Source organism: Malurus melanocephalus, unplaced genomic scaffold (genome assembly GCF_030028575.1).
Source record: "Malurus melanocephalus ecotype Western Australia unplaced genomic scaffold, MMel_1.1 scaffold_122, whole genome shotgun sequence".
NCBI lineage: Eukaryota > Metazoa > Chordata > Aves > Passeriformes > Maluridae > Malurus > Malurus melanocephalus.
Genome location: NW_026623354.1, coordinates 1,123,086 through 1,143,836, shown reverse-complemented (window position 1 = coordinate 1,143,836; position 20,751 = coordinate 1,123,086). Strand labels below are relative to the sequence as shown.

General features: G+C 37.4%; 1 protein-coding gene across 3 annotated transcripts in view; it reads right to left on the bottom strand.

The window, feature by feature from the left end:
- The window catches only part of ATRNL1 (attractin like 1), a 415,015-nt gene that overhangs the window by 106,080 nt on the left and 288,184 nt on the right, over positions 1–20,751 (bottom strand). For 2 of the 3 annotated variants that reach the window (XM_057370287.1, XM_057370290.1), the window contains exon 27: positions 4,445–4,552. The exons of the other annotated variant lie outside the window; for it this stretch is intronic. In XM_057370287.1, the coding sequence (XP_057226270.1) occupies positions 4,445–4,552 (108 nt within the window). The remainder of the gene's footprint in view (positions 1–4,444; positions 4,553–20,751) is intronic. 3 annotated transcript variants of the gene reach the window in all.

Here is a 20,751-nt window from a genome sequence, read left to right as displayed (position 1 = left end):
TGCTGAAGTAGCATGCAACAAGCTTAATTTTGTGCAAAATAATATAGGCTGCATTTTCAAAAATTACTCCCTGGTTTAGTCAAATTACATAACAAAATGAACCCACTTTAACCAGATTTATTGGTAAACCAAGCTAAAAAGTCTTTTTATTGGCAAKAGAAGCCAGCAGCACAACTAATTAATATATACTGCAATTCCTTAAACTCCACAAATCCCTAATACAGTATTTTAATGTTCTGATAAGTCATTCTAATTTGCAGCAGCCATTCTTTGCATAATGATAGCTGTTGGTGTGAGTGCACACCATCAAATTTTCTTTTCAAATATTATTTACCAGACAAAAAAAACATAGGTTTTATTTATGAAGATATCAAATGGATGATCACCCTAGGAATAAATCTGCACTTGGTTCTCCTGCAGGCAACAACACACCTGCCTTTYCTCCAGCAGATGCAGAACAGTGGATGATGCTGCCTAGAGACTTAGCATGACCAAACATGAAGAGTTTACAGCAGCGTCTACCTTATCTTATCTAACAAAATAATCTATCCCCATTTCACAAAAAAAAAATCTCTGAGTAAACTGAAAAATACCCAGAAATAAGGCAAAGAGGGAAAAAATTACTTTATTCTCAAGTAATATATACGTTAACTAAATGACTGTCAGCATCACAGTAGAAGGAACTGTTCAAAAATTATTTACATTTTATGGCATTTCCTTTTTTTGCCTAAAGGAAGCTTAGAATATGAAAGTTGCCTAAATGATTTAGCTTTCGGTAATATACTAAGAAGTAAAAAGCAACCATGTCTAGAAATGGCTGAGATGTCTGGAAAAATGAAATGAAAGGAATGAAAAACATTTTAACACTGAGGGCACTGTGTGCCAAGAAGCTCAGCAATGAGTATCTATTGATCTATGATGCTACTTCAATTTTTTTATGATTCCGGTGCTGAAAAAAATTATGATGGTATCACAAAACAGCAGATATTCTCAAACTCTCTGGACTCTCTGCTGCTTTCTGGTKCTCCCTTAACAGCCCCTGCTTTGTGCTATTGCTAACAAGGGGCCCTTAGCAATTCTCTCTTCTCTCACCTTCCTCTGTGACTTCATTAGATCTGTGCTTGACTGTTCCCCTTTTGGGATCCAGAGCATCACTGCCTTCCAGACGTCCCTTCCCCTCCTCCACCAGAGGAACTCTGGATTGCTCTTGTTCTTCCAGGAGGGAGGAGGAAGAGTGAGGAGTGTCCTGCCTCCAGCTTTACCTTCCTTCTAAGAGCTCACACAGAATTCATCTCTTCTAAGCAGGGCAATGGAAATCATAATGGAAGCAGATGAAGATGCAGATTATGACTAGTATGGGAAAATATAATTCTGAACAAGATTAACATCATGAAATATCATGGCACAACTGGAGCAGGTATTGTTTTGTCCATTTAGGATTGGGATACGAACATCCTATCAATATCTTCAACAAGGGAGTGGTTGGTGTGATACAGGAAGAGGGCAAGGGAAAGACTAAGTCTGATTTCTTTTATGTTAAGTTTAAACTGACAAGAAAACATTGAAGAGTTGTTACAAAGCCAACATGACAGAATGGATGACAAGATGAGACGTGTTAATGTCAGAAAGGTGGCCAGAGGAGGTAAAAGACTGATGAATAATTGTTTCAATGMATAAGAACAAAGGCTATTGCCAATGTCTAAAAACCCACTCAGACACCGTAAACGGGAGGAACTGATGCAGATTAAAGTTTTTTGAAGGAGCTAATGTAAAAATACTGTCATTTTGTCAGCAAAACATTTAGATAGACTGGCTAATAGAGACTCCAAAGAAACAGAAGCTCAAACTCCTCTATAGTATTTTCAGGATTTCATTTGARTCTGTTGCAAATTGCTGCTAACTGAAAATAGACCTAAATATTATCAGTTTTATTGTATCTAAGCTAGGCAACCATTTCAAGTACAGTATTTATACTCTTGGGGTTTATTTTTAATCTTTTCTGAACACCGGGTAAAAAGTGCCTTACTACTACAAACCAAACCTCTCCAATGAAACAGCTGCTATGGATATTTACAAATAAATGCAAAGATAGAGAAGTTAACCAACCAGCATCCTGGCATTACCGTGCACAGCCACATGAACACTGCCAGGTATCAATACCTGAGCACTGGTATTGATGCAGAATACAACTGTACAAAGGCACCAGCACCTGAGGCTGACGGCATCAACAAACAGAAGTTACTGTGCAGCTGAATGGAGGCTTGGAGCAATGTCTGGAAGAGTTCAGTGACATTACACAGTGCCCAAAGGCCCCATGGATCGATATGGTGTCACTAGAAGCGTCGGAGTTATTACAACGTCAATAAAAGTATAACAACAATGTCCAAAGTATSGGCCAGTAACACACGATGTCAATAAAAGTGTGAGGTGAGGGAATGCAAGGCAACATCATTAAAGTTGAAGCCCCTGGTATATCAGTGCAAGATCTCTGCAATGCCAGAAGAACGTTGTGAAGTTACTGTATATTCTCATATTTTTGTAAAAATGAGCCTCCCAATGGGCATCAGATATGACAGAAATACTAAAGTAATTTAATGATTCTAAATTAATACAACAAAATGAAGTTTACAGCTATTTSTATTCTTAAGCATTGCATCCTGGAAATGTGTGATCTGGATTCCACTCAGTCCAAAAGAGCAGAACATGGAGAACGGAACAGCAACTAAAACTTTTAGTGTCCTTTCACAAAGAAGCTTAATATAGCTCCTTTATTTTTACAGAATATATACCAAAGGACAATCAATACTTGAATCACATTCACTTAATCCTCAGCACAATGCCTTTTTTGGATATAGATCAGTATATTATAATGCCGAGGAAATCCTGAATGGACTTCTTTCTGGGTATAACTATGCATTAATTAGGAAAAAAACCACTATGGAGGCTGAATTCTAAAGAATTGCYAGAAAATGCTGGCCTAGGAAAAAAAAAAGGTAATAAAAACTGTAAAATACAACTAAAATATTTTAGCATCTACCTCTTTTAGTGCTAAATAAAAGACATGAGAAAGAAAACGTAGCAATTAACTTGTGATGCTTACYTCTAAAGTTTAATTAAATAATCAGAATGTACAAAATTAGAGTTTGGATGCCTCATCTTTCACTCACTGCCTCCCCATTTGAAAAAAAAACAACAGAAAAAAATGTTCTCAGATACCAGTGCAGAGACAATGAAATCACATTCCAAAGAAGTTAACTTTTAACTGCATGTAATATGTCCTCAGCTTGGGGGGACTGGAGAGGTCTTTAGTTCCAAGATAAGAGGAGACAGAGATAAGGTGATTTTGGTGAAAAATGTGACAGGTCTACTATTTGGTCAGAAAACAACAAAGCTTCAAAGAGATAGGTTATTTTTATGGACCATCAATTCCAAATATTTAAATTATGACAGTAAGAACAATTGTGATTACTTCCTGTACAGCAGCAGGACAGAGCACCTCAGTTTGATAAGCACTCAAGAGCTGATTCATTTTGTTTCTGCTCTGAATCTGTTTTTCACATTGCTCGATCTCCATGAACTTTGGAGATCTGACAGATTGAGATTGGCTACTGAGAAATGTAASAGAAGCCTTGAATTTCCAAAGAATTGGCAGCAATGAAGAGTAAAATCTTRAAAGATTTCAGAGCTAGCACACCTCATTGCCAGGTACCACCATAAACAGGGTAAAGYAATGACTGTAAACACAATATTGTAAATAAAGGTAAAGGAGTAGAGGATCACCTTCCAAAAGCTTAACCTAGACTAGATATTCATTATTATCGACATATTGTAATTTCCCCTCTACTTTCAGGAGAAACTTCTAGAACCCATTTCATGCATTATTACACCATTCCAATATCACATTGCTTTGCATATTACTATTTCTTTACCAATGTACTGCAATGGCAATAAAATAATGCAGCAACACAGCATGTCCTACAAACAAAACCATACATTACAGTCGGTGTGCTTTAAACCTCCGTGTATAAAACACAACACTGAATTTTGACTCTAAGGTGCTTCATTTAGTGTGTTTTCTGTAACACTGTTAATTAAGATAGATGTTAASTAGGTGGCACTGTGTGCTTGAAGGACTGAGCAGGAACATTTGCTGCCTCCTTAAWGCCTGAGTCCTGCATTCCTTCAGCTCACATCCATCACCACAGGACTGCCAGGTGAGCTGACTGTCACTCCAGCCCAGGCTAATAGATTCTCCAGTGGCTTTTGGTACAGCTTATGTCATGATATTAAAACTCTGCACCTTGGAAATGACATAACGCRCGTCGCCGAGACCTGTCAGCTCCAGGTAATCAGATGCTGCTTGGTTTCAGAAGCAGATGCAGATGAGACTGGCAATAAAAATATGCAAATCACAATGGTCCCTTGTCAGCACCACTGTTCCTACCTCTAATGGCCCTCGTAGAAAGTCTGTTTGCTCAGCTCCTACTTCCAGTGCTACATCGACAGAAGCAAAGGGGCGGCTGGCCATCTGCTGTCGCTCCCGCATAAGTTGCTGATGAGGAAAAAATGATGTTTTAACAAAATGTTAAAAAATRCACCAGATATCAGTCTGCCCTACCATACCTCCCATTAAAACATAAGAATGCAAATAACATGCSCACAGTCATATTTGTGATATCAAAGTGAGAAAGTTGTATTAAATCATAATCATCATCTCTATTTACTCGAGAAATGAGCACAGAAGGTTATGCCTACAAACGGCCTTTTAGCTTGAACTCTGACAAAATCTCCAAATGAAAGCTTCCCTAACTGACTGTTCTCTCTCAATAACTTTGCTGTTTGTGTAAGTTGCAAGCRAATGCAGGAAATGGTTGGTAAAAATAGCTGAAGTCTAATTCCACTGATAATGCATGCATCAGAACACCTGCCAAAAACAAGTCCACTTGGCCTTCAAATTTTCATATTTCACAACTAAGCCAGATGGAGTTAATAATGTCAGGACTCAATTTTATGCAGTATCTTTTCTGCAGTTACTTTCATATGAAGAATAATGTGTCAGGATTAGGAACTCTGCACCTATATTAGAATACACWCAGCTACGCTCACAGAGCTTGTATAATCCCTTCCAATCACACCAGTGTGCACAGAAGTCCCAAGCAAAACCACAAAGTTAACTCATATTTCTTCCTCAGTCTGTAATTATAATGCTTATTAAACCATGATGAATAAAAATGATGACCAGCACTAGATATTACAGATCTTACTTCACTGGTTCAGTGCAACTAATGAAAGCATTATTAAATATTTAAAGTGAATGAGTCGTGCAATTTAAGTGCTGTGTTGTTCCTTCAGCTGAACAGGATGTCACAGCATCTTGAAGAGACAAAACGCTTGAAAAAGTGATTTATTAGACAATATCTGTTTCATTTTCTTAATGTTTTCCTCCCTGTTATCTCTGGGAAGCTTAAAACATTAGAAAGTGGTGTCTGAATGTAAATGACACCAGCACTATGACATACTGTTCATAAAAGCCTTTGAAATAATAAAAGGTACGCGAGCAAATATTTGCTGRCAGCTCACTAATAAACGCTCCTGATTTAAGGTCTGCTACAAAGCAACAAACTCATTTTGTTACGCTTCTTATGCATTTTGCCTTGACTTGAATCTTAAGATCGTCTGTAGAAGTTTAAAGACGCACTTSTAGCATTAAAATCAGAGCAGAGCAGTTGGCTCTCAGTACAAGCAGTACATCCCAAGGCCTGGATTTTACAGCCAGRCAGTGCATCTGTCAATGAGCACCTGCACAAATGGGCTCCCAATATATCACACCAAGAGGGCCATCAATATGTCTGTGGACAAAACTGCCTGGTTTATATGGAGAATAAATAAAAACCAAGTTATGAATATCTAGATGGTCCAGAATTATGGTTTTAACCCTTTACTTCAACATGAAGATGATGATCTTGATCTAGGATTTACATCAGCATTGATTCACATCAATACAATTTATTAAYAGATTTTACCTACTGTGGCTCTCTAGTCCTACCAACAATTTAGCAAAGACCACAAAAACTTAAAGCATAAAATGCTGAGTCACGACATCCTAAAATTACTACATCTAGCTCCTTTTCCTCCTAAAATGACAAAAATTAAAGAAAACACAGTTATTAGAGCAGTCCTGCCACATGGAACTCATTACAGTATTCTAAGTCTGCAGAGCTATTGGCAAGTGCTTACTTTTTAATGAGAAACCAAACACTGTTTTAAACAAACAGAATTGCTTGGGGAAAATACTTTAAATGAGCAGAACAACCTATGCTTCAAATGCACATAACTACTACTTGRAAGATTTATTTAATGCACATTATAAAGAAATGTATATTTGATATGTTCTCTGGTTTTTAAGGCCAGTAGCTTTCTCTCCCTCTTCTCCTGGTCAGGCACTCAGTAAAACCTTTTTCATTCACAAGACAGTCACTGTAATTTTGATAGKCTGCCATTTGAAAAGAGTACTACAAAGATTCTTAATTAGCTCTGTAAACAAGAATGAAAACTTTAAAATGTTCAGTTGCCCATAAAGCGCTGCTGATTTTGGCAGCTGAGCACTTGCACATCAAACATAAGTGCTCTACTCAAAACACTGCTGCTTTCCCTTCAGCACTTGAAAGCTCCCTGTAAGGTGCAGGACAGGAAAAATAAGATGCAATGAAGAGAAACAGAGAAAGATATTATGATGTTTAAAATCAGTTTTGTGGCTGGAAAAGGTCACTGCCTCCCCCCATCTGCAACTGTCTGAGTACCAACACCAGGACAAAGTTTTACAAATTCCAATATGGGGAATTCCTGAAACTCACCCACAGGGCAAGAAACATGGAAATTCTCTGAACGTGGGTATTATGAGAAGAGTGAAAAAGATCTTCCTTAGCTGCTTCTTAGCAGWCAAAGAGATWAAAAAAAMMCCAAAACCCCACACAGATTTCATCGTAACTGAGGCAGAATAAACATGAGACAGTGGAAAGTGAAATTACAATGCTGCCACGTTTATATACTCATGTCCAAAAAATACTCTGAATTTTAACACCACAGGAAAAAAGAAAAAAACAAACAAACAAAAAAAACCAAAAACCATACTTCTCCAGTAATTAGGGATGTTCACTGGGAGATATCTGATAAACAGATAATATTAGCAGGTAATATTTGAATATTTTATCACAAATTTAATCTATAACATTAAGAATGCAGGCACATCTCGAAATATTAACTTAAAGTATGGGAAATTAAAAACATCATTTTCTCAGCATAGGGCTGAGAAATTCAATGAGCATTTATCTGACTGAGCGGACAACCAATTTCAAGTTCTACCATAATTTTAAATCTCATTAAGCACAAGATTATTGACAAGATTATTTTTTTTTTCAGGCATCTCTATTATTTTGCAGCAATTCCAAGGTATTAATTTATATCCTATTAAAGAGTTTTTCATGTAAAGTATAGAATTATAGCTGTCTTCAGTAAAGAACAGTAAGACGCTAGAACACTATAAATTAGGTCAATTTCTCACTCAACACCCATATAATTTGAAAACATTTCTTAAAACCCCAACCATTTTAGCATAATTATTTCCCTATCATGGAAATATACATTTCAGCTGATTCTGCACGAACCCTATGTAGACATCTTAACCCATAGATTATGGTAATTTTGAGTTTTGGTGTCCTAGGCAAAAAAAGTATTTTGAAATAGGACCTAYTTTTCCATCTAGAAGTGTAGCACAAGAAAATATTTGCCTGGGAATGCAATACAATCTTACCATTGATCAAAAAAAAAATTCTCATGGGGGATACTACTACTCTAATCAATGCAATTTGGAGTAAATTAAAATATTCCATGGCATCTTGTCTAAGGTATTATAAGGAAATTTATTTGCTGCAATGTTCTTATTTAAGTAGAAATGTTTTGATTCTTTTTTTTCTCTTGGTTGATAACATTGCTTTCAAAATATTTTAATACCTGTATTGTATTCATGTACAATCCAACACTCAATACAAAATATATATTACAGTGAGTTAACATTRMYRRAATACWGTATTYYRKYAATCTCAGGCTGACATGTTCTGAATCTTTTGTATTTGAGGAAATGTTACCATTTTGCTTCTTTCTTCTCTCTTTTTTTTTCTTTAAGATTTGCTCTCTCATGTGCTTTGGATACTGTTTTTCTGACTAGCACTGCTTTTCTGTGCTCATCACCTTCCAGCACAACTGCCCTGGAAAAACCCTAATTGGAAAAAAACTAATAAAGTGCATGAGACGTTAGGAACTAGGACAGGTGTGTTCCCTCTTTGTTATACAGTAGCAGACATTCTTGAGAGACTGATAGATTAGGAGAGCTGAAAAGGACGAGGCCATTTCAGGGCCATAATAGGATGAACAGAGCAATCCTTTCAAAGATCTTCCTGTTGCTACTTGCACCTCTAATGGGCCCCTGTAGCTCATGGGCATCCAAAGGCACCTGGAGTGAGCCATGAAGTGTGCACTGACCAGCATGCATGCCACAGGTCACAGGGCAGATGGACAGCTGGGGTAAGGGGCAAGAGGTGGCAAAMACCTGCAAAAATGTTCAGGAGAATCCTGACCGCCAAATGGAGCTGGGAAACCTCAATAAACTGTTGCAGAAAACAAAGATACAGGAGTGGAAAAGGTTTTTATTTCAACAGCAACAACTGCCTGGGTTTTCTAGCTTTTCTTCCTTCCCATCTTAGAAGTGTTTGATTTTTTTCCCTAGACCACATCTCTATCAACGATGTATCAGGATATCTATGACTTTGGCAAGGTGAGTATTCAAAACCATGAAAATGGTAATCCTAGGTCTCTCTGAAAACTGCTGCCTGGTCCAGTGCTGCACGACCCTCCTGCTCACAAGGATTTTCCAAATGTCTAATTTGAAATTCCTATTCTGCTTATTCATCCCACAGCTCTGACTTGTCTSCAGTTACAACTTGGTCACCTCCTTTCCTGCTTTTGTGCTGTCAGCTGCTGACAGGAGTAACATCAAAAGGCTACAACAGAAGCGTTAACGATGCCACGCATTAAATCTGAGTTTTATAGGAAAAGTATTTGCAATGAGAAAAAAAATGTCAAAACCTTGCAGAGTGTTGCGCTGACGAATTTCTGATCACACTGCATTTGACAAGTCCCAAAGCTCAAAAAAATTAGGAACATATGTAAATGGACAGCCCTGAAACACCAGAGCCTCTCTAAACAATGCAATTCACTCATTCATTGAATATTCTTGAGGTTTCTTACTGCCACATCCAATCAACAGAAGTAACTTACATGGACTGACACAGATCTGAGTGGATCACAGATATCTGAGCTAGAAACACAATTTAATTTTCTTCCCAAATCTTAAATTCTTATTTTCAAACTGAATTATACATAGTGATATTTCAATGAAGTTCTGATTATTCACTTTAATTTGCACAAGACAAGGTTTTCCTTCTCTGTAAATTTTCTCATTGTAACTATTGGTGTTGAAAATCTCTTCCGATTAAATTGTCTATTTACATGGCTGGAAAGGAGAGCAATTTCTCATTTACATGTTGAATAAACTATTTGACTTGGTCATTTTCCAAATCAGCTACTTTCACTGGAAAGGCATCTCACCCTCATTAAACCTTTTTTTTTTTTGGGGTTTTAGGTGAAATAAGCTCACCATTCCATGACTGCAAGAGACACAGCGATTTCAAGAGATGGGTAAAAGCATAGGAAACCAAGCAGCAGGAATAGCCACAGTTATGACAGTAGTCTGGCAGTCTGGATTCCTTCATTCTCCCCATCATGAACTTCCTAAACAATCATTTCCCTCTGCCTCMTTTCCCACCGTGCTAAGTGGAAAGTGCCCCGACACAGGAGTGCATTCAGGTAGGCAATGAGATATTACAACAATGGACGCAGTGGAATGTGCTATTTGCACTGCAAAGAAGAGTCTGTGGAAACTTCCTCAGATACCAGGGCCTATTCCATGCCACTTTCTTTTAAAATTGCCTAAAGAAAAGGTACTCTGAGGCATGTGCAAAGGTCTGTCATGGGAAAATAAAAAAACCAAGAGGAGTTATACTTTTTGTCCTAGCTTTATACTGAATGAAATGAAGGGTTATTTAAACTAGACATAGTCCAGCAAACAACAGCTAAGACATACTTAAAATACAGTGTACACATCCCAAAAACATAACAGTTCCAAAAGGTCAAGTTTTTATGTATCCCTTTTGGAAACCAAATACCAGTCGTCTGCAATTTCCCTTGAACAAATCAAAAATGAGAAAAAAAGATGAGCCCTGAAAAGGTCATTTTGTTGCTAGATCCAAGGAACAGATATTTAATGTATTGCACATTAGCAAGCAAAGAGCAAAATGTGAATCTACTGWGACTTTGGGTTTTGGAACTTTTTGATATTGGAACAGAATTCCCATATCTAAAACACAGAAAGTGGCACCCTGGGCGGTGCTCAATTGCCAGTAATTTATGGGGGATCGTGTTACTRTGAGGTTGTGTTTGATCTTTCATATTTTTTTCCTACATATTACTTTGGCATGAAGAGATTTTTTTGGGTGCTAAGAATCAACAATAAACTCAAAATTCAATTTAGTGCTATATAATTTAAGAAGAGCTAAACAAGCCCTAATCCTATTCTCTCTTTCACTTGGATCACTACGAATCCATGTTGCACATTCACACAGACCTGTAACCATGAACATTTTAAAGGTTCCTAAAGATGGACTTAAGTCTTTCTGTAGGCCTTGCTAACCCCAGAATTGTGCTGTTATCCCTAACTGAGTGGGTTTAAAAAAAAAAATCCCTTCAGCAAACTGTTGAATATTTTGCTGTTAGCTAGCAGAGCCATTTTCAGTTGACAGAAAATGTCTAAAAATGCTTGTTCTGCAAAATAATTCTATGTACAGAGAAAAGAGCCAGATCAACTAATTATAGATGYTGAAATGTTTTCACAGAAGACATTCTGTATTTGCCTAAGGACAGTTATTTATAAGTGAATRTATTAAAATATGTCCTAAAATTATTTCAGAACAAGAAAGAGAGATTCAAATATCGTATGGTGCAAACTACTCCTTGGAACTCTGTCATCTGCASTGGTGTCACATAAATAATGCTTTCAAAATGTTTTCTAAAGAAAACATAGAAACCTAGAAGCATAACTACCATTTTTGTAAGTGAAATAGTCACCGTGTGAAMCTTCCTTACAACAACAAAATCTCAGCCTTTCCTGACGTTCTTAAGTTCCAGCCTTTTGACAAGAGGTGCTGTGAATATTATCCATTGTTACCATAACTGTTATAAACCAGCTTTAGTTACTTATCTTGAACAACAGATGTCAAGCTGGTAATCCCCAGCTCTTCCTAAAGTAATTCAAATTGCTTTAAAGACAGTAAACACGGTCTGATAAAGGAAAATGGGTTAAAGTGGTACCCTATGAGATCACTTTATCCACCCCTGTGCCTTGGCCCTACACCAGGGCAGGTTGCAGTGTGATCATGATTTTTCTGGCAGATATATGTTTTTCAAAAAGGCCACAAGAGGTGGAGGTTCCATAGTCCCTCCAGAAGGCCAGAGCACCCAATGATCCCCCCCTTGGAAAAGTCTTTTCTGAAATCTAAATTGAGTCTCCATGCTGAAATTTAAGCCAATTGTTCCTTGTACTGTCTGCAGAGACCATTCTCTGTCTACAAGTGAGGAGAAATAAGAATTAATTATAAATTGGCTGGTCACTAATTGCCCAGCCCTTCCTTTGCCCTCTTGTTTTCAAATATAGGAACTATCACTTGTCATACCTGAAAACCTCAGAACCCTGACAGGCTCTGGGATCACATATGTGCTTAGCCAATTCTCTAAATAAAATAAATTTAATCAGGCTTTGAGATCTGAAAATATTTAGCAAACATTCTCTTACCCATTTTTCTACTTTACTGCTTGATATTGTACCCCATTTTCTTAAGTGCTGTAGGTACTTAAGAACTTTTTTAAAGAGGCCCTAACTAAAGCACTTTTTAAAACAGACTCTTTCCTAGCACAGAGAATGTCGGAAAAAAAAAAAACAACCCAAAACCAGTGTACATACTATTACTTTAAAGAGAAGCTAAAGTGCAGGACAAGTACATTTTAATTTGCAAACAATGTCAATGCATTTATTAACCTACAAGAGAAAAAAAGGGTAGACACTGGATTTGCTTATGTGAACTGATGTGAAAAATTGCAGTCCAAATTGTAATGACTGAATTGGAACTATGCCAATTTATAAAAAGCTGAAGTTTCTAAAATGTACCTGGACCCCAGGCCCCATAGTGACTTCAGGTGATGAAARTYYTCAGATTTTTTTTTCCCAGATGACATTGAATTCAAGGCTTATATTTATGTTTCTCTGTTTTAAAATTAAATTGTAACATACGAAAATTATARAATGATAATAAAATTGAGTGGAAAAACTGGGCTGTACCCCAACAAAGGTTAAGTTTGCCTTTATTATTACCTCCAATTCTTTAAAACAATCCGTTATTTGAGATTACTGGTACACTGATAGAGTGACAGTGTAAATTAAGCTTTCTAAGCACAGCCCCACTGACAACCACACACCTATTCTAAAGGGATCCTTCAGGAGCTCCTTAAGCACAAATGATATTACCATTAAGGAMGTTAAACCAGTGATGTACCATGACTGACTGATGTCTTTAAACRCTTTCAAGCTTTAATCCTTAGAGTATTAAACCAAATAACCATCATTGTCACTGTCTTGCAAAGGGGACCAAAAAGAGGCCCATTTATCAGCATTCCTGCCTGTTTCAGGATGGAAATGCCCACATGAATCCTCAGTGTGAGGAGCTGAACAGCTTTGCTATCACAAGCCAAATGGTCATGCTACAGTACCTGGCGTTACTGTCTTGGTGAGTAAAGTCTTCTATAAAATCCTTACAAATTCTSATCCTGTGTCAAATGGTTACCAACTCCTCTTTCATTAAAAATGAGCCTCATTTTTAGCTCAACTGCTGCATCCAGTAGAAGATTTGATACCCAGCATTTTTCACATCAACCATCCAATTACAAATAATTAGTAGAGACATAGTTTTAAGTTGTAGCCAGGATCAGAAAAAAGGTCTGGTAACTTGGAATGTACAGAAATTCCTTATAACAAATCCCATCCCAACAAGCCCACTTGGCATTTTCAGTGAGAAGAGGTTTGGCTAATCAACATAAAACTAGGATACTAATCTGAAATCTGGGTGCCAGCCAAAGAAATATTCCAAACTTCACAGATTTGCTCACCATACGAGGTACRTTCAGGTCAGTGAGAATTTGGCACACACTGCTGGTGGCAATGGCATGTGGGCACAGCCAGCTCATGTTGTGCAGGGGAGCAAAAGGCTCTGAAACAGATGCAGTTCTGCTGTCTGATCAGAGTAAAATGTGAATTAAAGCAGCTCTCCTTTGTTCATGTTGGTTCTGTTTGAAAAAATTCATTTAGCAGAGGTGAGATGCTACACTTTTAATGGGGGCTGCTCAAGAATACTTGAGCAGTAGGTTAATGAAAAAGCTTTCCACTCCTGCTAGAGAACTAAGAAATCAAGGCCATTGAACATCCCTTACCTTTGAAAAAAARACTGAGGAACCAAGGCAGTTTGCTCTGAGTTCAAATATCTTGAAAATCAAAGTACAAAAATCAAGAAACTGCTGATAGTAGAAAGTCAGAAACTTGTAATACTTCTATGGAGAATTATTATAAGAGTTGAATTGTTACCTAGCAAGCAACAGGGACGAGAACCTGTTTAATCTAAAATATTACAGCGGTGTCAATGTCAGAAATAGAGGGTTTTCAACCATGAAATACCCCCAAAAGTTTAAAATTAGTTCTGAAATAAAAAGCAGAACACAAATTCCAAGACCCTACCTTGACAATCTCTGTAGCAGCAAAAGTCAGGTTGCTATTCTATCAATCTTAATAATTTTGAGCCCAAACCAGCTGCAAACAAGGAAATCTGACTTTTCCAGCAGTGTTCCTACAAGGGATTGCACCAGTCTGTGTGTGTGCATACTCTACAGATTAGAAAGAAATACTGTGAAGAAGTTAATCCTTCACTGCTGCTACACTGAGACTTTCAATATAAAAGTGACAGAGTGTAAATCACAGCACCCTGGCATTTTGAGCTCCAGTCAGACTGTTTCAAGTGGGAGAAGTGGGACGATTTAGAGTTCATCAATTATATCACATCAAATTAGCCTCGATCACAGGCTTGGCTCGACAGCTTTCATCTATTTTAATTTACAACGGAGAGGACAGCCAAGTACAGGATTGTGGCAATGACAGAGTCAGAGGGAAGCACAGCATTTCTGTGTCACAGGGATGGAGGGAGGCTTGCCTGAACAGCCACTTCAGCTGGGTCAAACACTCCAGCCACGATTTGTTTCTTTCATTTGCCTTGATCCAAAAATCCTCATCCTCATTTAAGGAAGCCACGTGCTAAACATATTTTTAGCAGTTGTGCAGTCACTGTCTTTCTACAGGCTCTGTTCTGTACACATCCACCTTACACAGTGATTTACCTTTGCAGTTAAATCCTTAAAATAGATGAGTAGGCCAGTGGAATGCTATTGTAACTGTATGTGGCTAGGACATAGGTTAGCTATCTTAAAGTAAAATCACTATCAGTAAAATGTTAGAATTTGCCTTCCAACTGACAGACTTTAAATTTGAATTTGCCATGGTTATTTGAAGACAGTGACAGTGCAATAACTTAAATCAGAGTGCAGCACAGGAAAGCACTGAAGGACCTTACACAGATTTAACTTCACAAAACATTTCATATTAAGAATTCATCCCTTCGCTATGGATGTGATCACAAGCACTGTGCATCATTTAAATTGCTGTTTAGAGGCTTACATGGATTCAAACAGAAAATGGGCCTCACTTTAGCACTCTGCATAGTGGGAATTTGCACAAAAAGGATGAAAAGCCAGCTTTACTGTTTCTACCCACAGTAAATCCTAAGAAAGAAACAAAAAGAACAAAAAGAACAAAAAGGCAGTTTTCCACTCAGCATCCAGTTTCCCTCCTCTCCTAAAACCCTTCCATTTTTTTTTAACACAGGCAAATGAAAGTAGGAATTTTAAAATGCATATATTGCCATGATTACTTCACCAGAATGAGCAGGGACTTCCAAAATATATTTCCATACAATCACTGTGCACATTTGAATTAAGTGCATTTACCTGCTTTCCTCTAATGTGGCCCATTTCCAAATTAAATACTGCAAGCTTTAGGCAAGTCAAGGTCATCTTCCCCATTCCTTTACTTCCTCCCCAAGTTTGACTTTGCTGGTGGGATTTTAAGTAGTGAACTACTAATAGGATTTTTATGGCAGTCTTAAAGGGTTTTTTACAAATAATTATATCAGATTAAAATGCTTAGAGACAAATTATCGGAATTTCTGACTGCTAGTTTTTAGAAACCTTCATGTGATATTGGGAGTGATTAGTTCGAGCAAACACTTAAGAGACAGCATTATCATTTACCTGGAATCTTAATTGGTTCCTTCTTTATATATGCAGTCTTATACAGTTTGTAAAAAGAGCAAATGAATACAACACAATATATTCATGACTTTCCTCTTACAAAACTGAAAGCATCAGACATTTTTCTATTCTGCCACAGTATGTCCCTTTCTGCATAGGAATCTTTTACCTGCATTAGAGAAAGCCCTACATTTTTCAACCATGTGGACTTGTTTTCTGCTATTGTTTCCAGCTGGATTGGTTTAAAATGTCAGGGAACCTGCTATGTGTTGATGKTTTTTTTTTTTTTAATATGGGCATCTGCTAAATGCTTTCAAATCTACACCACCATAATGTGTGAGACAGCTGGAATTTCATTAATTGAAATTTATTTACCAAGAAAAAAAAGCCAATAACATCCCTAATTGGGAGACAAAAGAAAACAAAGATATTATCTATGAGTCAAAGGTGCCACACATCTCAATGATTTTCCTCAACAGACCTATATTTATCACACTGCATGAAAAGCAAGGACTTGCCCGCAGGAGCTCCTTAAAAAGAGCATGACAATGATGATTTGGCTAATTAATTTTCCCTACATATTCAGAGTTGAGGGAAATATTCTAATGCTCAAACCCTTCAACATGAGTTTTGATTTTCTTACTTGAGGCTGTGGTGGCTGGCTGATTATTAATACGGRAAAAAAGATATTTCTTGATTACACGAACTTTGTCATTTAAATAGATGTGCTTTGAAAACACATATGAATTAAAGATTATATTCACCTCTGCAGAGATACATTTATATCTGGATGGGGGAACCAAAGAAACCTTCTCTATTTTCATCTGGGTAAGGATCCCACTCAATGGGGATSTCAAAAAGCCAAATCCCAGCAGGGAAGCCTGGGACACTGCAGAGGAGGCAGCTCCTTTMTGAGAAGCAAAGATCAGACTCCTGTGAGCTGAAAGAACACAAGAGCAGCAGTGGATGGGATGACCTGAAAGGGTTCTCAGATCCTTCCCTGCCACACATCAATGAGGTGGACTACAGAAGTCAATRAAGGTACTACAGGAAAAGCTTCTGGGAAATGTCCCCGTTGAAGTTTCCCTGCACTTGTGGAGAACTTTCTCCTCTGCTGTTCGATGCTTTTGGCACTGCTGAAGAGAAACTGTTCCCATTTGACACTGGGAATGGAGTACACTGCTAATAGGTCCCTAACCCTCAGCTAAGGCCATYAGGAGAACAGAAGGATGTTTTCCCTCACCAGGTTAGGAGTGTTTTGCAGCTTCTCATGCTTCAGGAAATCTCTCTGATTGCTCAACACAGCCATTCCTCATATCCCAACKCATGCTAGTGTGGAAAACCCTGTTTGGAATAAGGGCAGGCAACCTGGCACTGCTGGGATACGGGTCYGAAGGACCAGCATCAGTTGTTATTTTTCTCATGTGCAATTTTGACATTTCTATCAGAAGGCAACATGAAAATCCAGCAGCAAAGACACCTTGATGATAAGCAAAGGGAGGCTGAACAGTCCCACTCAGTGGATTACTAAACAGCATTTCTGAGCTAAAAATAAGCACAGCCACAGCTTACTCTAACCATATTATGTCCTGTATGGCCATTTTTCAGGGTCAGTACACAGCAGCTACTTTACCTTTAGTACAAACAGGCCCCTACAAATAATTTGGATGGTTTTGGCTATTGATTAAATTAATTTTTTTCATATTTCTACCCAGTTAAAAATGGAAAGARTCATGTTATCCCCACAGAAAATTTCTTCAACATTTTATGAATACTCAGGAGAAGTAGAAAGAGTTTCAGTATTTTTGTTTGTCAGCAATGTAAGTATTTAGTATGAAGTTACAATTACCAATACCCATGATTTAAATACAAAAATCCACACTATATAAGAACTCCAAAGTGACTGACATTTACTGCTTTGTCTATGCTCAAATACAAAAGGGGAAAAAACAGCACAAATAAATTTGGTTTCATAAAGGGATTCCCTTACACCTACAAAATACTGACTGTAAGAATACAGCTTTATTAGAAAACAAAAATTAATAATTTTGAAAGAGGATTTGAATTTTCACCTTTGTTTCTAATTTATCGGCATTTTGATTCCCTTCCATTTGAATTCTGATGAATGAGTCTTGTGATTTCAACAGTAAAAGTTTGCTTGCAGTTATATTTCATTGGCCTTTAAAATAACATGCTTTCATTCCTGTCCTACAGGCAAAAGTCATTTCTGAGTTTCTCAGTCTTTGATGGAGGGAAATTTTGACCTAATTTTCTGCAACTTTAAAGGCAAAAGACGTCAACAATTYTTAAACATGATTTTTAGAATGCAAGTACAACAAAAGGTGCTTCAATAAAAATCAATAAATTAAAATTGTGGTTTAGCAAATTTTTTTAGCTATTATTTTCTCTGTAAGTGGAACCAGTCACATCCAAAAATCCTCCCCTTGGCTGTACCAACATTTTAGATACACAGTGAATATACCAATTAAAACAACTTGAGACTATTTGTGGTTTTCTATATAGTATCAGTTGATTTCAGAGTCCTTATGGGCTTTTTTTCTGATAAATAAAAATTTCTAAAATACACACCCCTAGGTTGTCTTCTTGTCTGTCATGTCTCCTCCTATGCTGAAAATAAAATAGGTCCCTTTTTGAGAACCCAGTATTTCTGACAATCAGTTTACACAAGCTGCAGCATGGATTTAAAAAGCATGATTTTATTTCAAAAACTCTGGCTTGTTTGATTACAAAAGTACAGTTTAAATGGTTTAGCACTCTGAAACAAATGGTTTGTACCTGAATCAGTCCAGAGAAAAGAGAAAAAGAAGTCACTGGAATTCAAAGATGCTGGAGCACAGCTTGAGCTACTCTCTCCTCTTTTCTTCATTTATATACAATGAATCAAGGCTTACTGAAGCTGAGTATCTCAATTATTGTTATTAAGTCCCTACATTCTAATAGCATTTATASAGAGAAGAGATCAGATCCTTCCCTAATCAAGTCCTGCCCAGTTTTCAGAAAACATGAAACAAAGTGTGAGCCACAGTGAGAAGAGCAGCTGACACCATTCAGACTGACAAGGTCCAAGTTCTGCTAAACCAGAACGGCWTTGCAAACCTTATCAATGAAAAACCCCCATTGTTTAGCTCTCATTTAATGATAAATTCTGAATTCTTTTTTTCTGACACATTTTAAGGTCTGTTTCTGTAAGTATTTTTGCCTTCAGTCACACATAGACAACATGGAGACATGCAGATTTTATTCTACAGACCGATTCCCTTTCCCTTGAGCATGAACACAACACAATATTTAACTATTTAGAGGGATTTGCATAAAGGAACACTACATTATTTAGAAGTGGATAAAAATATGCTATTTAGCAACAAACAGTGAGAAATATTTAGTGTAGGGATCACTGCCATCATTTCAAGGATTTTACTCACGCTATACATAGTTTGAAGCCATTCAGAAATGTTTCTGACCTTAACGTGCATCAAAGAATCACATGAATYGTTATTCAGAAAATAAACAAAACTGAATTGTGTGAAGTAAGACACAGCCATGATGAGAGATGACAAACAGTTTACTGAATTCACTCTGGGATTTTTTTGCTAATCTTGTATTTCCAGACAATTTTGTGGCCCTTTAACACAGGAACTGCASATTGGTAGCTGTGACTCAGCTGCACACAGCAGCCCTTTTGCTTTTCTCTCCTGTGGCACTCCTTGTCCAGGAGCAAACTCATTTCACGTCACCTCAGCTGCCACTGGCAAACTCAGCAGCAGTGCAGAARAATCAAGCTGTGATGTGTCATGAAGCAAAAACAGAGGCTGGACCTGCAGTTTATTGTGTGCAGAAARGACTTTTAACACCACTTCACCTGGACATGAGTAACATTTACATTTCAAAGTGTTAACCTCTACTGACAAATCTAATGTCTCCATCCATTTCAGCTTCRTTTCTCAAAAGTAAATTTATTTAAGAGAAACGCCACCAGAAACAGCAGTACMTAAATATATACACACAYGTGGCTCWATACAGAATGCTTTTTCAACAGTTYCATAYGATTTCTAATAAAAGGCCCAATTTTCAGCCACATTAAAAAACCAACCTGCACACCAATTTGTCACAAACTCCTCAAACAAGTGGACATTACTTGTGGGCATACTGCTATTTCTGCTAAAAAAACAAGGCCGTGATGCAAAACTTTGCATACATCCACCAGACTCAGGATCTKTTAAAGTTTCCTTAAATATCTGAATTTCCACAGAGGAGGTTTTGCAGGGCTGTGCTTTAGCAGACAATGGTACCAGTGCACAACACAGAGCCTGGCTGCTGTGTTTCCTAATGCAAAATGACATGGGTACATTATTTGCCACATCAGGAAAAGCTGAAACTGCGCCCTAAGGCAGAACATCCTGAGTCATAATTATTCAATTACCATGTTTAAGATCATCCACTGTTGTGTGAGCACTGTGAAAACGAGGCATAATGAAGTGGGTTACACCAGGTCTGACATTTCACCCTTCTGTCTGATCATGCTCACATTAGGGATTTAGCTCAGCTCTGTTGTAGTGTTCTGTGAGGCTTATTTTTATCTCCATTTTAATATWAAACTAAAAAACATTCATGCTTGCAAGTCATGGAAGTGTTTCATGCTATGTTAAAAAAGCTATCCCAAAGAACACACTTAAAATATTTTTTAAATTTTCAGYTCTAGGGAGGTAGAGAAATAGAATAATTATTAATTCATTATTATTATTATCAATGAAAATTGCACATACTGATCTGCACTATATTGCACATTTTTATTACAACACACTACTGTGAATACAATCATTGGGGAATGTTATGAAGAGGAGAAATTATAGAAAAATTAATAAAAAAACCCCCAACACAACAAGAAAGATTATAACCACAGGAATGTTTCTGCAAAACAAAAGCAATAACAAATAAAAAATAAATGGAAAATGTTTACAAGGTTATTTCTCATCTGCCCAGCTCTCTAACAGACTATTTAAAACATATTTAATATTGTATGGGACAAAATCCATAGGTAGCGAGCCCTCAGCTGACCCTCCTTGCAGAGCAGGCTGAGGAAAGGAGCTATTCCCAGCAAAAAGGAGCCATTCCCCGGAGGAAGGGAGCCATTCCCCACAGGGAAGGGAGCCATTCCCC